The 18,100-nt window shown below is 46.3% G+C and overlaps 1 protein-coding gene across 3 annotated transcripts in view; it reads right to left on the bottom strand.

The window, feature by feature from the left end:
- Zfyve26 (zinc finger FYVE-type containing 26) overlaps nt 1-18,100 on the bottom strand; it is a 63,571-nt gene that overhangs the window by 25,574 nt on the left and 19,897 nt on the right. For 2 of the 3 annotated variants that reach the window (XM_087553274.1, NM_001108038.1), the window contains 13 exon segments: nt 16,503-16,704; nt 15,367-15,630; nt 14,043-14,162; nt 13,779-13,943; nt 12,572-12,790; nt 11,355-11,457; nt 8,937-9,679; nt 7,067-7,263; nt 6,390-6,494; nt 5,038-5,160; nt 4,498-4,674; nt 2,270-2,516; nt 1,551-1,667 (listed from right to left, as the gene is read on the bottom strand). In XM_087553274.1, the coding sequence (XP_087409400.1) occupies nt 1,551-1,667; nt 2,270-2,516; nt 4,498-4,674; nt 5,038-5,160; nt 6,390-6,494; nt 7,067-7,263; nt 8,937-9,679; nt 11,355-11,457; nt 12,572-12,790; nt 13,779-13,943; nt 14,043-14,162; nt 15,367-15,630; nt 16,503-16,704 (2,782 nt within the window). 3 annotated transcript variants of the gene reach the window in all.

An 18,100-nucleotide genomic window follows, 5' to 3' on the forward strand; every position in this document is an offset into this window, starting at 1 on the left:
ACCCAGAGCCCCACTCTCCTGACTGTTTGACTAATCAACTGCAGAGCCTTTCCTGAATATGGGTTGTTGTGCATGGCCTTGGAGACTGGGAGAGCAGGGTGCTGAAAAAAAGGTGACCAGAGAAGAATTGAGGCCTCCAGGGAGCTTGTTCTTTGTGTGGGCAATAGAATTTCCACGAGGGTAAATACAGTTAATCCTCATTATTAACAGATCCCATATTTACAGTGTTGTCTATCCACTGAATATGTCACTTCAGAATCAATACTCTTGTGGTGGCTAGCTTTTGTCAGCTTTGGTATGAACTAGAATCACATGAGAAGAGAGACCCTCAATCAAAGAACTGCCTCTATCAGACTGTCTGTGGGCACATCTGTAGGGCTTTTTCTTCATTAATAATTGTGCGTGCGCATGCACCCATGTCTAGCCCTCTGTACCACCCCTGGGCAAGTGGTCTTGGGTTGTATAAGAAGCAAGATGGCGAGCTGGGTGATGCTGGTGCACGCCTTTAATCCCAGTACTCAGGAGGCAGAGGCAGGCAGAGCTCTGAGAGAGAGAGAGAGAGAGAGAGAGAGAGAGAGAGAGAGAGAGAGAGAGAGAGAGAGTGTGTGTGTGTGTGTGTGTGTGTGTGTGTGTGTGTGTGTCTACAGAGCTAGTTCCAGGACAGCCAGAACTACACAAAGAAAACCTGATCAAAAAAACCCCACAAACAACAACAAAGAGAGAGAGAGAGAGAGAGAGAGAGAGAGAGAGAGAGAGAGAGAGAGAGAGAGCGAGAGCTGAGCAAGCCACAGGAGCAAGTTGTAAGCAGCGTTTCTCTGCTTTAGTTCCTGCCCTAATGCCCCTCACTGATGACCTGCTACCTGCAAGTGTTCAATAAAATAAGCCCTTTCCTTCCCAAGCCGCGTTTGGTCAGTATTTTATCACAGCACCAGAGAAGCAAACCAAGTGACTGGAAACCCACATCCCCACTGCTTTTACAGTTACACATGGGCATGTCTGGACTGGAGAGATTTTGAGTCACCCAGCATTCAGGTTCTCAGTAGAGGTTGATTAAGGTGACATTCCTCACTCCTGTCTCAGTTTTCACGTGGTGGGAGTCAAGGAAATAGTAGGGGGCAGGTCAGGGCTAGGAAAGAACTCTGGTTCCACGCAGATGGACAGATTTAGAATTCCACCGTGGGTTCTTGTTAGTGAGGTAAGTCGATTCTGGGCCTCTTTTTCCTTTGTAAGGTAAAGAACGTCACTTTGTCAGATTTTAATAAGATAAAGTATGTAAGGAGTGTGTGTGTGTGTGTGTGTGTGTGTGTGTGTGTACATGCCCATATGCATGCAGCTTCCTCCTCTGGGAGCAACAGATCAGGGTTCACTGATGTGGTGTTTACAGGGACATTTATAGGCACAATGTCATAGATAATGAGAGTCAGGTATACGATGAATCTACTGGGAAGTAAAAAGCTGGAGTAAATTATGAAAACAAAAGAGTTTCTTAAGTGGACATGAAGGCTGAGTGAGAGGACGAGACAGGAAGAGCAGCAGTTCTCAGTTCTCACCAGGAGCAGCAGGAGCAGGAGCAGCAGCAGCAGCGGAGAACTCAGCTGACGATGACCTAGACAGGGTCTCTGGGTCTGAAGCTTGGTGGACAGGCTCCTGGAGGTGAATCATGGAATCTGTGGAGACAGAGAAAGAGCTGGCAAAACCCCGGTCTACCACAAGCACCTTGTGTGCTTACCACGAACTTCGGCTGGTTTTGTTGATTGTTGCAACATGATTATATTAAATATAAAACAACGGTTAAAGAAACCGTGTAACCTCAAATCAAACAACAACAAAAACAAGTCATGCTTAGGGCGCAGGAGACAATGGAGCAGATTTCTCAAAATAAGTCTAAAAATGCCCAGAGAAAAGCGGAAGGCACTTCAGTGACGTCCCTGGAGGACAGGGCTGGCCAGGAGTTTCTAGACTGGTTTCTTTCTTTCATTCTAGAAGAAGCTGAATCAGCTCACATACAATTGATGTCCAGCATGACCCTCATAAAAACGACAGCTCTTATAAATCCACTGTCAAGGCCAGGTTGTCTGGCTTCCCACACCTTTGTGCCATCAGACATGGAGCATTTGGCCCTTCTCCTAAGATCCAGGTCCTGCCTAAGGAACAAACGGCTGGATCTCCCGAGGGTCCCTTCAGTTGGTAGGGAGAAGAGATGGAACCCAGGACCAGTATGGCATCTTGTCTTATGTGTGCAAATTCGGTCTAGCATGCTGTCACTCACCTGATCGTTTTTCTCTCAGAGGGTACGGGAGGTCCAGGGCTTTCCCTGCGTATCTGGAGAGCAACGAGTCAACCTCGTCCAGGGTGAAGCCAATGTCCTGTCCAGCCAGCAGCTGCTGCAGCGTTTGCACGGCTGTGGTGGCCCAATCCACCTTCATGTTCATCAGCAGCTGCTCTAACATGAGCAGAGGACTGGAGGACAAATGGGCATAGCTGGCCCGGTGCTGCTCAGGGAGGGTCAGAAGAACCTGTTTACAGGGTAGTGCGAAGAAAATAGTACATCAACTTCAGGAGACTCTCACTATTCTTGCACGGAAGGGACAGGGTTAAAGCACTATTGCATTTGGGAAGCAAGTTTGAACTTCTAAGTTCTCTGGGTGGCAAATGAGAAGTGTCCTAAGGGTCTTTACATAGACGAGAGGTTGTTAATCTTTTTTCTGTAAGAGGCAAGAGTGTAAATATTTTAGAGTTTAGGACTTAAAACCCATTCAGCTCTGCCAAAGTAGCATGAAAACAGGCACAGGAAAATAGGTAAGTGAATTCATGAATGGATGTGGCCTGTTCCAATACAACTTGGTTTTCAGAAATAGGCTGAGGGCTAGCTCTGGGCTACAGGCAGCAACTGGCGGATACCATGGCCTAGAACCCCCAGGCACAGTTGAGCTTTGCCTAACCCCAAATGCTGTCATTCCGTGTGAAGTTTTGGTTTTAATGGATAATACAAAGGGATGCTGGCAGGCTGTCCCATCCTGGCAGCTCCAGTGTCCAGGTCGTAAAAAGATGAATCTAAATGGCCTTTAGTGGTCCTGTTCTGCTAACTAGCTTCCCCCACTCCCAATTAATTCAGTGATGTGAATCAAGAGGAAGAGCTGAGCATGGTGGGCTACACCTGACAGCCCAGCACACGGAAGGTGGAGGCATAAGAGCTGGGAATAGTCTCGGGTATGAAGTGAGTCTGAAGCTAGCCTGGGTTTCCAAAAACAGACAGCTAAAACCTAACAACCCCCAAATTCCTCACAAAACAAACAAACAAACCAAAAACAAAATGAAAGAAGGAAAAATAATCTTTTGAGGGCAAGGCTGTGTCCCTGGCTCTCCTGGTACTTTGTTTCACTTGTGGGGCAGTGAACATGAGAAATCAGAATAATTAGAAAGGAGTCAGAGGATCTTGTCTCCACTTAGTCATTCATTTGTTTTATTGTTGTCTCTCACCTATTTTCTCATATAATTACTGAGACAAATAATCCTCTTCCACTGAGTGTGGACTACTCACCAGACAGACATTTTAATGAACCTGTGTGTGTGTTTGTGTGTGTGTGTGTGTGTACCTGCTTGTCTATACATGTACCACATGCATGCAGTGCCTGTAGAGGCCAGAAGACATCTGATGGAACTGGAGTTGTTGTGAGCAGCCTCATGTTGGTACTGGAAACTGAACCCAGGTCCTCTGTAAGAACAACCAATGCTCTTTTTTTTTTCTTTTTTCTTTTTTCTTTTTTTTTTTTTTGGAGCTGGGGCCGGAACCCAGGGCCCTGTGCTTGCTAGGCAAGCGCTCTACCATTGAGCTAAATCCCTAACCCCGCAACCAATGCTCTTAATCTTTTTTTTTTTTTCTTCAAAAACCTTTTTTATTATATACATTGTAGCTATCTTCAGCCACACCAGAAGAGGGCATCAGATCTCATTACAGATGGTTGTGAGCCACCATGTGGTTGCTGAGATTTGAACTCAGGACCTTTGGAAGAGCAGTCGGTGCTCTTAACCACTGAGCCATCTCTCCAGCCCCCAATGCTCTTAATCTTAACCACTGGGCCATCTTTCCAGCCCCTCAAGTAGTAGTTTTAAATCCTTACATCCAAATCCTTTCAGAAAAGAACTAGTCCTTATCCCAGGACCATTTTCAACTGGTCTTGTGTGAACGTCAACTACCAATATTTTTGAAATGGCCAGTGATCTTAATAGATGGTCAGTCAGTCTCGAGAAACAATGATATAACAGGTACCATAGAAAACCCAAGGACAGCTTGAGAGGTCTGGACAAACCTTTCCTTCAGAGGGAGAACAGAAAGACTATGACAAGTTCTAGGATACTCATTAGGACAAGGTGAAGAGCACAGGCCAGGGGAGCCGGTGCCTGGCATGAGGGCCTACGAAAGGGCAGATTCTGAAGGGGAAGCGAGACCAGATGTCTCTGTCAAGCATCATTTCCACAGACCTCTCTTCTCCTTACCTTAGATCCCATGTACAGTGCCTGGATCTCATGGTGTCGGTCAGTGGTCAATTCTCCATAGAAGTGGGAGGTGAGGTAGTTGGCCAAGAAGTGTGAAGTGGCTAAGCTAGGGTGCTGGTCAAGGGACCTCTCTGTGACCTCAAGGCACATGGTAGGGTCAGGGATTCGTTGCAGGAGCTGTAGCAGAGGGCAGAGGGGGAGGTGAGACCTACAGAACTCTCAGCTGGCCTTGTTTGGTGTGAGGAGATAAAATTTAGGTTTGTTTATTTGGGGCCAATTATCTTTCTCGATTCATTCTCATTTGTTGTCATCCCCCTGCCCCCATACTTTACTAATGAGCCGTGGCTTTGGGAGGACCCAAATGCTCCATGTGGTACTTAAGGTCTAGTCACCTAGCTCAAAATGAATGTACGTGTCCCCAGAAGCACGGAAGGGGCAGGTCTGCAATGGCAAGTACTTTGCATGGGATTCAGTAGGAATCATGTGAGTTGGGTAACCTGGCCCCTCCCTGGATGAGAAGGGTGAAGAGGCAGAGCTTACCTGAAGAGCCTTTTCATACTCTCTTCTTTCTAGCAGGTAGAGAAGATGCTTGTGATGCAGACTGACCAAATGTTCTCTTGGAATGGGGTACAAACAGCCCCACTCCTCGCATAGTTCATACTCCTGGAAGGAAATGCACACCGTCAATCAGTTTCTTTACATTCCTACCTGTTGGGGCTGGAGAGATGGCTCAGTGGTTAAAGAGCATTGGCTGTTCTTCCAGAGGTCCAGGTTCCATTCCCCGCACCCACATGGTGGCTCACACCTATAAACTGCAGTTCCAGAGGACCTGGCACCCTCACGCAGGTGCAGAAAAAACCCCAATGCACATGAAATTAAAATAAACAAATCTTTAAAAATTGTACAGTAATGCAGCCTTTGCATGTACCACTTTCTTTTTCTGAGACAGGGTCTCTCTACGTACGCCCTGGGTGCTTTGGAACTTGCTATGTAGACCAGGGTGGCCTTGGATTACATAGATCACCTGCATCGGCCTCCCGAGTGAAGGGATTAACGGTGTGCACCATCATGTCTGCTTCTTACCACTGCCAAGTCATCCCAGTGCACTACTGTTTGGGGTGCCTCTCTATGCGTCTGCCTGGGCCTGCCTTCCTCACCATGATTCTTTTCTTTTGCTTTTCTGGTGATGGTCAGGTGCTGTTGAATTCTGGGATAAATTCTGTCGATATTCACGTCACATCGCTCTGGGATGCATCTTACATTGCCCTTCCTTCTGAACTGTGAGCCACTCAAGAGCAGGGACCGAGCTTAGTTATGTGTGTCTCAGCACCGTTTCGTACAGTGCTTAGCAACATTTAGCAAGTGTTTCCGGAATAAGCATCTACATCGGGAACTTTGATTTTTCAGCTTCTTAAAAAGCAGCTACATTGCTATTAGTGCCAAAACGGACTATAAATCCAGAAAAGTGATTCATATTCATGACCAATCATGGAAATGCAACTTGGATCAATAAGATGCTACTGAGTGGCAAAAAAAAAAAAAAAGGACAATATAAAAACTTGGCAACGCTATGGAGCAGTGAGAATAAAGCTGTGACCTCTGATTTGCCGAGAGACTTGATTTCATCCTGGTAAAAAGGATGCTCACGATAAACAGCATTCCATGTGTAGGAACACTCTGCATGCAGGACAGGAGAGCTCACACAAGATCACTAGCCTGACAGGATTACCTCGCGCTCTCTCTGGGTTGGCAAATCTCACAACTAAAAGGGACAAAGATTCTGCTGTAGTTAGGAAGTACGTGGACACTGACACCTGCAGTGGGCTCACCCACTGGACCAGCTAAGAAGCTATAGCCTGTGGAGGGAGAGGAATGCATCCTGGATCAGGTACCTGTGATCCCAGCATCATGTCCATGACAGTTGATGGGTCTTCAGCACAGCAGCTCCTCAGGGTCTGCCAGTCACACCACACTGGAGGATCCTGTAAACCTAGGATCTGAGGAAAGATAGGCCGACCCATAAACCAGCTGGTAGCCGTTCCCTCCATGAACATGTCGTATGTCTATGGAAGGGCTGTCTCTAGAGCTCCGCCCTGAGTCAAGCTGTCTGAGCTTTCCAGGAAAGAGGGGGAAGAAAGCAAATGAGCAAACGTTGTCTAGAGACAATAAAGTTCACCAGGAGTTAAAATCGGGGGAAAGTCTGACCAGCAGTCAGGGTAGGAAGCTCTCACTAGTGAGGACAGTCTGGCCTCCTGGGGTCACTTGTCCCCAGTTTTTCTATCTCAAAACTCTACCCAAGAAGTTCTCCCAGCCTGAATGTCCCGAGGACCATCCTTCCCATAGCACGTAAGTGAAAACTGTCAGGAGGCACACGAGACCCTTCTCCCTGACCACGGACACCTTGCCTGGTGAGCTCCAGGCTCTGTTCTAGGCCACAGGGAGGTTCGCGTGCACTGCATTCTGGTTATGTAGCTGACCTGGGACTGTCTCCCTGAGCCTCTTCAGCTTGAATATGACACACGTCCCACAAGAGTCTTCCACTTTTTTCTCTCAATGCCACAGTCTTTACCTTCTGGTAGACCCGCAGCTCTGTCAGTTTCCTCTGCAGCTCAGATTTTAGTTCTTCTGGGACAGCCATGTCTGAAACACAGTAAGCCAAGATCTCCAGGCAGGACTCCAGGGGCCACTTGTCCACAAACCGTAGGGCCAGTTGACTTCTCAGGGATGCGTCCTTCACGGGAAACAGGTACTGCCAACCTTCCTTGTCTGTAAGACAGAACAATGTTCAAGGGCAGCAAGCCTGACACAAAGGAGCTCAAAGGCCCAAGTTCAGAGGGCTTTGTTCTATCTTATGACACAGGAGGGTCCTTCAATCCACGTGACTGGAACTAGGCTTATACTGGAACCATTACATGACAGAGAGAAACCCTCTGCTCCTGTCACAGTCATGACTTTCTGAAGGGAGAGAAGGAGGGGAAGGACAAAAGAGAGGAAAGGAAATGAAGGAAGGAAGGAGGGAGAGAAGGAAAGAAGGAAGGCAGGCTTCTAATATTTTGTTCTACTGCATATCTGGTGCCTTTGCAAACTCATCTTGTCAGTAGGGCTTTTGTGCTCCTTAAAATTTCCACCCTGCATCCTATATATACATTATTGTAGGTAAAAGAACTTTATTCCCTAAATATCCTGTCACCAAGTAGAACTCTCTCTTTCCTACACCCATTCATAAATTTGATCTTAGAGACACAAAAACATAGACCCCAAGCAATTGATATCATACAGTTCTTTTAGTGGGTTTCTTAACCTTCTTGGAGGCCATTTTCCTTTCAAAGGGTAGCTCTGCTTCTACAATAGAGCCACCCTGAACAGCACATCTGGCATTTGCTCTCTCCAGTGGAGCACTACAGCTCATTGGTTTTCTATATTGATTATTCATGCTCTTCCATTTATTTTTTTGATTGTGTGTGTGTATGTATGTGCATGCATGCGTGTGTGTGCATGAGATTAGAAGTTGCTGTTGGGTATCTTCTATTACTCTCTACCTTAGCTTTTTAAAAATCTTATTTATATTATTATGTGTGATATATGTGTATGTAGTACAGCTGCACGTATACCATGGCAGAGGTCAGTCTTGGGAGTCGGTTCTCTCCTACTTTTATGTCAGTTCTGGGATTCAAACTCAGGTCACTGCACTTGGTGGCAAGCACTTTTAACAGCTAAACTATCTCACTGGCCTCAGACCTTAGTTTTGAAACCTGTCTTTCATCTACCTGGAGCATGGTTTTTGGCTTGACTGGCTGGCCAGATAGCCCCTAGGATCTACTTGTCTCTGTCTCCAAGTTCTGGGGTTAACAGTTGTGCGCTGGACCACATGTGGCTTTTATGTGATGCTGTGGGTCCAAGCTTAGATTCTCATGCTTGAGCAGCAAGCCCTTTCTTCGCCTTGCCATCTCCCCAGTCCCTTGTTTTGTTTTGAGAAAGGATGGCCCCAAACTTTCTTTAGCTCCCCAAGTGCAGGGCTATGAGCATTGATAACCAGGCCCAGCTCACAGTTCATTTTGCATAAGCAGTTCTATTAGCTTGCGGACATTCCAGTCCCTGTACTTGTGGCCTCTGGCTGCCTTCTTCATGCTGCACAAGCAGAATGGCATAGCAAAGACCATGTGGTCTAAAAGGTCTCTGTAGGAAAAGGTTGCTAAAGTCTCTTTTAAAGGTACCACTTAATTGAATTCCATCCTGGGCCTCTGAAGGCAGGCCCAGATTGTCATCTACACACTTGACAATTCTGATATGCAGGATTGAAAACATTGGTTACAACACCCATTGTAAAGTGAGATTATAGTCTCCCTAGAGTTGCTATAAAGATTACATGTGATCACACCACCGTGAATGCTAAGTGATGTTAGTGCCAAGGAGAGGGGGAGGGAGAGTGTCCTGCTTACCACACACAGTAGCACAGGTCAGGACCGAATCCCGTACACTGCTCAGGTCGTCCGAGTCTTGCCCATACACGTCAATGAGTTGAAGGGCCCGTGGCCAATCTCTGGCCACCAAAGCTTCCTCAAAGGCCTCAGTTACTACATCCTGGGCCAGAGTAGAATGTAGGCCCAGAAGCACAGTAGAGAGCCTGGCCTGACCACAGAGACTGGCTGCCAGACTTGGTCTTGACTCAGATGCTTGCTGCAGAGGCTCCCAGTTAGCCAGAAGGGCGGCCTCAAACACAGGAAACTGTTCCAGAAGGTGCTCACACTCCTGGGCTACCTTCTCTGCAGTCAGAGGTGCCTCCCTGCGACCACGAAGTTCTTTCCAAGACAGGCTGGGTCTGCTGACCTTTGTCCCCCGGGAAGCCCGCAGACAGGCCACCATGGCCAGTATCTTTGAGCGAGACTTAAGGAAAGCCAAGGCAGAGGCGGTGAAGGCTGGGAGGGAATCCTTTGGGGAGGAATCAGACTTTCTTTCTGCTGAGGGATTCTCGCTCGGTCTAGGGGAGCCCAGTACAGAGAGGGGCAGGCCATCCAGAAGGTGAGAGGCGTGCCCCTGAGCCAGCATGCCTAGATGGGCCGTGAGGGATGAGGCCTGCTGGCTTTGTCGAGACAGGCAAAGAGTAAGGGGCTCACAGCAGCAGCTGACAATGACCTGAGGCACACTTAGGTTGAGATGCTCTTGGGCAAGAAGAGCTGCCAACCTGGTGGAAGAGAAGAGAATGCATGTGAGGCCTGAGCACATAGGCACCATCGCCCAGTCTTTTGTTCGTTCATTCGCTCATTTATCTTAGACTAGGTTTTACTGTGTAATCTTGGCTGGCCTTACACTTGCTGACTTTACCTCCCAAATGCTGGGCTTGCAGGCAGGTGTCGCTGCACAGCAAAAAGGAATGAAAGCTCTTAGTCATTCTTTTGAGAGTCATCTAAAAGGCAGCTCCCCAGACATGCTACACAGCTTCCTTTCACTTCACAATCTGAGGGATCCATTCATAGCCTTCTATAGGGAGGTGATTTTTCTATAGCTATAAAGTATTATATAACTTAATGTACCCCATCTTAGTGGACCATGGGGGCTTCTGGTCCGTTGCACATGTACACTTTTCATATATGTACAACCAAGTGTCAGGATAAAGTCCCCAACATGGATCCCTAAGTTAAAAGACCCATCAATTTGCTTAATTTTAAATAGCACACAAAATAATAGATTTCATTATGATGTTTCTATAGTTTCCTTTTGTGGACCATTCTCTTTGACTCTTCTCTATCTGCTGGCCCCCACCTCTTTCAACTTTAGTAGCTAGACAGGGTTTCTCTGTGTTGCCCTGGCTATCCTGGAACTCACTTTGTAGAGCAGGCTGGCCTCAGACTCCGAGAGATCCACCTGCCTCTGTCTCCCAAATGCTGGGATTAAAGCCACTGCCCCCTGGCTGTCCCTTGTTTTAATATCCTGTGTATCTGACACAATACCCAGCTATCAAACCTCTTCTTCCCATCTTGTCCCCTTTCTAGTTATATGACCTATGATCATAAAAGTATATATTAATCCAAAGCTAGGATCTGTATATGCAGAGGATATACAGTATTCGTCTTTCTGAGTCTGTGTTACTTTCTTTAATATAACACTTGGACATTCATCCATTTTTCTGCAACTTCGTCTTTCTCTGTAGAGAATTGGCTTCCATTGTGCACACGTAGTGCATTCTCACTGTCCACTCATCTGCTAATAAACACCCCACCTGTCCCATTTCCTGTAGTTGTGAATAAGTCAGCAACAAACATGGCTGTGTAAGTATCTCTGAGGCACAGCAGAGAGTCCTGGATACACAACAATGGTGTAGCTAGGTCATATAGTAGTCCTGCTTTTTGATCTTAGAGAAAGCACCACACCGCTTTCCACACTGCCTATCCCAGCTTCCTCTCCCACCAGGGCTGAATGAAGATCCCTGCTTCCCTCACCTTCACCAGATATTGTTGTCACATGCTTTTCTGATCGAAGAATGGCATGAGGTAGAATCTCAAAGTAGCTCTAGTTTGCATTTCCGTGGTGGTTAAGGATGTTCACTACTTTTGCAAATATTTATTGGACATTTGTGAACAATTTTTAATCTTAGTAGATAATGATAAAGTGCTTTCCCACAGGAGCTATAGCAACTTTTATACCTTACAAGCAATAGTCTCGAGTCTGAGAATGCTTATTTTCCTACAGGCTACATGACCATCACTGCTGAACCTCCGCCTTTGCTTATCTGTCGGTAAGGAGTCACCATTAGTATCCTACTTAGAACACACACTAGCGGAAGTGAGAGAGAAAGAAAGGAAGGTTGTTGAATTTGAGCCTGCTATGAAAGAATAAAAATTTTCACATGTGAAGCTTACCTGTCGGGGGGAACTTGTCTTTCGAGCAGGAGATGTGACACCAGTTGGGAAGAGCTCTGCTGCAGGAGAACAAAGGGATTTCCAACCTTGACCTCCACATTATCTGAGAGAGTAAAGAAATAATCTTTGTTTGCCTTGCTGGGCACAACTGCTCAGGGCTCTGTTTCAGAGGATGGATGAGTCTACTGTGAGCGACAATGAAGACAGCAAGAACAGTCTTCTGTTGACTTATAGTAGGTTAATCTACATCACAGCCTTAAAGACTTCCAGCCCAGACACACTTCAGTGGCCAGTCTAGCCACCATCCATACACAATGCTCACTGTAACCTGACTGCCGATGAAGCTGACAGTTTGAGCATCCGTCTCTGAGATGCCCTGAAGTGTTTTGGCTCCTGGAATGCCTGCATGCACATAATGGGTTACCATGGGATAGGATCTACGTTTAAACATTGATGTTTTATTGATATCTTATGTACAGAACCCAAAGGTAAGATTATATGGTATTTTCATGCATCTGTGTTTTAGCTATGAGCTGTCAAACCATTTATGGCATTACATTGGTGGTTAAAAAGGTTGGGAATCTGGAAAATTTAAAATTTAAAATTTTCATTCATTCACCTGGAATTTACTACCAACTCCAGGAAGAATCTAGGACTCATGCCAAAAAGCCTGAGTTTTCTACTGGGCTCTTAAACCCACAATGGACCGTAGGCCTGACGGAATTTTTTGTTTTGTTTTGTTACAGGTTATTATATAGCCCAGACTGGACTGGAACTCCTGATCCTTCTGCCTCTGCACTCCAAGTTTTAGGATTAGAGGCATGTGCCACTACACCTGGCTTCAGAGATGTTTCTGAGACACTAACTTCATGAGATGTTATTGAGAACTTCCAAGAGCTGGATATTTTTACTTAGCAGAAAGATGCATAAAAAGAGAGTAGTAAGAGATTTACAAATCTGATATCCTTGGTTATTGTGTAACTAGAAAGAACTTCTTTTTTTCAGTTTCCTTGTATAGCCCTGGCTATCCTGGAACGCACTCTGTAGACTAGGCTGGCTTAAAACTCACAGAGGTCTGCCTGCCTCTGCCTCCCGAGTGTTCGAATTAAAGGCTGTACCACCAGTGCTTGTGTTAGAAAGAGCCTCTTAATGAAGCCCTTCTCTTCCTTTCCTTAAATAACTGCCAGTCATGACTCCATATCTTTTTCACTACTCACCAGGGTCCGAGCTCAAACTCCGAAGGAGGACTTTAGCCAGGCTGCTGCAGTAGCTGAAGAAGGCTCCCACATAGTCAGTCTGTCTAGGGCCTGCCAGTGTCTGTTTTCCCAGGGTCTTCTGGAGCAGCTGACTTTGGATGTGCACGGGGTGGGCCTCTGCCTCAGGGGCTTTCTGGGCTGCCTGCTCCACTAGGCAAGTGAGTGGAGTACTCTTGGGCTCTGTGAGGAATTCGGGTGAGAGAAGAGATATTGCTTTATTCTATGCTTCTAGCTTTGAGTCAATTTCTAAAAAGAAATATCCTATTTATTTATTTGTTGGTTTGTTTTTGAGACAGGGTTTCTCTGTGTAGCCCTGGCTATCCTGGAATTACTTGCTCTATAGACCAGGCTGACTTCAGATTCACAGAGATCTGCCTGCCTCTGCTTCCTGTGTGCTGGGATTAAAGGCATGGGCTACTCACATGGGCTCAGTTTTCATTTTTACATATGTGCCAGTGTATGTGATTTTGGGTGCCTGCAGAGGCCAGAAGATGATGTGGGACCAACAGGAGCTTGAGTTCAGGTGTTTGTGAGCCACTCAATGTGGGTGCCAGGAACTAAACTTGGGTCCTCTGGAAGAAGAAGTCCTCTTAACCACTGAGCCATCTCTCTGACCTCTCAGCTTTGGATCAATTTGTGACCCAATATGTAACTGAGCTTTCTACATAAGTACACTGGGTATCTATAGGACATACGTGAATATGTAAAAACCTCACTTAGAAGGTAGACAAGACAGATAAATATAAATCCCAGTTTAGCCATATGACCAAGTGATCTCAGCCAGAAAGAGCCTGGAGTTTAACAAAAGCAGGCCATATCGATCTCTTATGACCCTGCTGTCTCTGGGGTGAAGCATCTTTATGAAGAGCATATGAAGTTTTTTGAGGAGGGTTGGCCAAAACCTACCTTGTACCAGCTAGGTATATTTCTTACCAGGAGTTAAAAAAAAAAAAGTACCTGTTAGTAAGAGTGTCAAGTGTCCTTCCAATTGAGCTGAGGAAGGAGGTGCAGTTCTGAGATGTGCCTTCCTTGGCTAGAAAGGGCTGACTGAACCCAGCTCTAGAGGGCAGAGCTTCTGCTCTAAAATGCTCACACAACCTTGGCTGTCTCACCTCCCTTTTCTGCTGCTCTTTTTTGCTTATCTATTCCTGTGCAGACGGACCTGTACCTGACAGCGTTAAAGCCTCTCGCAGCGATTGGAGAGCCTGATCTAGCTGTTGGGAAAGACTGGTATGGCTGGCAATGCAATCTTCAGTGAGGCTGGGCCAGCACATCTGAAGCAGCTCAGAGATGCTGCACCGTGGAGCGCCTCCTCCTCTTTCTTCTAGAGTCTCTGTGGGAAGCATGCGAAAAGAAAGAGAGGAAAAAAATGTCTACAGGCCCATTGTTCCAAGACCAGAAGAAGCAAAGATGGTGGAGTAAAGCAGCTTACCTGATTTTGTTAGTCCTGTTACCGTAAGGGGATAACTGAGAATCTTACTAATTTGCTGCAGGACAAATGGAAAACCTCGCATCCCATCAGGATTCAGGACGACCTGGTCTAGCCTTCGACCTGAAGTAGACAAAAGAGAAAATGGATTTCAGAGCTGATGCTCCATTTCGCAGTTTCTTGTGTAATCTTATCTTTTCTAACAGTAATGGCAAGGTACACCTTGTGTCACTTTGGGTGACAGCAAGCTGACCTGGTGCATGCCATGTCTCAGGCTCCAGAACTACCTTGGTGAGATGCCTCAGCCATCAGCAGCAGGTTCAGAATCTCTGGCATTTCTGTGGGATTTGTTGGCTAAAGACAAAGGGACACTTCCTGGGGATTCATCTTCCTATTCTCTTCGGCCATGGGCCTGAGCTGGAATCAGATTTGTCTTTTCTAATTGCCCAAGGCTATCTTCATATACCTTCCCATACTCTTTCTCTCGGATAGTGGCTCTCAACCTTCCTAATGCTGTGACCCTTTAATACAGTTCCTCATGTGGTCACCCCTCAATCATAAAATTATTTTCATTGTTACTTCATGATTGTAATTTTGCTACTGCCATGAATTGTAATGTAAATATACCTGTTTTCCGATGGTCGTATGTGACCCCTATGAAAGGTTGTTCAACTCTCAAAGGGGTTGTGATCCACGGGTAGGGAACCTGCTGCTCTAAGAATTCCATGTACTTGTCCTAGGACATTTTCCTGTACCCTGGTCTACAGATTTATAGCAGTCTCAGGCTACTGTCAACATCTTCACCAGGAGGGGCCTGTAGTCTCACGGTACTCGTTTCTCTGGATTTTGTAGGCCAACAGATTGAACCAAGGGCCCCAGTCTGCTACACTCTCACCCCACCCTCTGTATCAGTCTTAAAGTATGTTGCTTTCTTTTTACAAAGTAGCAATTGCTGGATTTCTTTGTGGCATCATTATGCCATAAGCCTTGTCCTTCCCTCCTGTTTATCCTCCTCTCTCTTCTGCTCTGGATCCCTCTTCTCTATAAACCTGGTTACCCTCTGATTTCCTTCAAGTTAATGATAAATGAAAAAAAGGATTTCCCTGAATGACTGCAGACTGCCGTCTGAATATGAAGAGACACTCGTAATCTATTCTTATGCCATTAGGATGAGGGCATTAACTAATGTTTACTACCTTCTTCATGTCCTCCCCTCCCAGCTTCTTAAAGGTTTGATGAGCTCTTTGGTACAACTGAGAATGAATGAATGAATGAATGAATGAGTGAAAGGGGATGGAGGGAGATGAACCCCTCCTTCCCCACTTACCCCGGCCCTCAAGGCTGCTGCTGAGTCGCCGCTCAGCTGTTTCTAAGAGCTGTTTGCAGGTCTTCCAGAGCTGGCACTGGCAACAAGCTAGGTCAAATGCAGCCATGGCTGGGGGGCTGAGGTCTTCCAGGACCCCTCTAAGAGGAGTGTTGGTTTCTGTGAGAGCAGCATTTATCCAAAAATCCTCCTGGAGTGTGGGGATGGGGTCTTCGGAGGGGCTGAGGAGCTTGTCAGTCACATCAGAGATGGAGTAAAATACCATTCCTGGATATGCAGCATTGGAGGAAAGCACAAAGGTTAGGGGGATCCTCCCTACCACCTGTATTGTGGAAAGCAGTTTGCCTGAGGCTCTTCTGCACAGGACCTATGTCATGCTAGGCTTTCATTAGGGCCCATTCATGGGTCACACTCTAAAACACACTGCTAAAAAAAAAAAAAACCATACATACACCATGCTACTCTGTCACAGCCCCTTTCTGTCTGAAACATTGAAACGATGTGCCTGTCTATGTTTCAAATCGGGACTGGGGAGATGGCTCATTGGGTAAGAACACTTGCTGAACAAGCACAAGGACTTGAGTATGTATTTTAAGTAGACACTGAAAAGTTTCTGGAAGCACACAGGATGGTAACCTGAGTCTGGGGACAGGCAGGAGAGTTGAAAATGTGGGACAAGATTCGCTTTAAGAAAGAAGAAAGGTAGCTGCTGGAGAACGCTGCCACTGCTGGGAACCACGCTGTGGCCCCCAGGTTGCACACGTTAAGAAGTGAATTTTTTTTTTTTCTTTTTTAACTTTAGGAACAATCACGTGATACAGCTTACTGTGGAACAAATGCAGGGAGGGGAACTACTCCTAACATCCTCCAAAGGCCCCATGAGTGATTACAGAATGCACTGGGGCAAACCTCTTTCTCTTCAGCTTAAGCTGTGGAGGATAAACCTGGGTGGCAGGCATGTGAAACCTCTTCAGGGAGGCTTCGTGCAGCTGGGAAACTGCTCAGAATGTGTCAGGAGAGCTGGTTTTTAGGACACGTGTCCTGCCATTTCTGTCAACTTCTCATGATCTGGGTGGTTTCTTCCCTTAAGCCACCACCCCAGCTGTCCCCCAATGTTGATGTCAGCAGGGAGGACAAACCTGCTGCTGCAGCACTGCCAATGGCCTGTAGAGTCGAGCGCCCACTGCCAGTGCGCCGGACGGTGTTGTTACCCCCATCAGAATTCTGGTTCTCAATCTTGTGTTCCACTCGGGCCAGCTCCTGGATCACCTCTTGGTAGCGCTCTACAAACATCAGCTCCCCGGCACTAGGTGAGGACTTCAGGTTGAACATGAGCACCACCTGTCATGAGAAAGGAAGGGGTGTGATGGTGGTGGGTCCACAGATGCCGGGAGCATCCAGATAGGATGCTGGGCCAATTCATCAGACCATGGACCTAAGATGGCCACTTTACAGGACTAGAAAGCAATGGATTTTATTTTATTTATTTATTTTTTTTGAGACAGGGCTTTTCTGTGTAGCCCTGGTTGTCATGGAACTCACTTTGTAGACCACATGGCCTCACTCCACCTGCCTCTGCCCCCCACGTGCTGGTTAAATTCATGAGCCACTACACTCAGCTGACACCGAATGTTAGGAGACCAAATCCAAAAGGGCTTTACAAAGTCCACAAACCAAAGGTACAGTAGGAAATAAGCAAATAAGATCAGTGATTTCAGAGGAAGCACCTATGCGAAATACACAAAAAACATTTTTTTCGATCAGGAATTTAATTAATGATACTCCTTTCAATTGCAATGATGAAATACTGTGACCAAAGCAACTTGAGGAGGAAAGGGTTTATCTGGCTTACACTTCCACATCACTGTTCATCCCTGAAGGAAGTCAGGACAGGAACTCAAGCAGGCCTGGAATCTGGGGGCAGGAACTGGTACAGAGGCCATGGACAGGTGCTGCTTACTGGTTTGCTCCTCTTGGCTTTCTCAGCCTGCTTCTTACAGAACCCAGGGGTAGCTCAGCTCGTCAATCACTAATTAAGAAAATGCCCTACAGGCTTACCTATCGCCTGATCCTATGGGGCCATTTTCTCAGTTGAGTGTGGCTCTTCTCTGAGAATACACACACACACACACACACACACACACACACACACACACACACACACACACCCTAAGACTTGAGGAAAGGAAGACAACTGTAGGTAGGGTATTTAGAGGAGAAAGCACCATGCAACTCCTAGTCCAGCTGTTAGGAAGCAACAACAAACAGTGAGATCCAGGATTCATTTCTGATCCAGGAGTGTAACTCACTGTGAAGCCTAGCATGTGTGAGAGCCCTGGTTCAATCCGTGGAATTACAAAAAAAAAAAAAAAAAAAAAAAAAAAAAAAAAAAAAAAGAAACAGTGTGTGTGTGGGGTGGGGTGGGGTGGGATGGGGGTAGGATCCCCTATCTTGTCCAGAGGTTCCTATTTATTAAAGTAGGAACTCTAAAAGGTACTGGGGGAATTAAGGAAAGATCATCTCAGCATAGAGTTTCCCCTAGATCTACTTAGCAACTGCAGTCACATCAGAGAAAATTCTAACCTAAACGTTTGGTCATGGACCAGCAATAATTTTCAAAAAACACATTGAGTGTTTGAAGCATAAGTGGTACTTAATGCTATTAAGTTTAGACAGCACATGGTTCCTGCGCTCCTCATGACTTCTGTATAATCTTCTTAGCCACTATAAGGTGGGA

Source organism: Rattus norvegicus, chromosome 6 (assembly GCF_021556685.1).
Source record: "Rattus norvegicus strain SHRSP/BbbUtx chromosome 6, alternate assembly SHRSP_T2T, whole genome shotgun sequence".
NCBI classification, from domain to species: domain Eukaryota; kingdom Metazoa; phylum Chordata; class Mammalia; order Rodentia; family Muridae; genus Rattus; species Rattus norvegicus.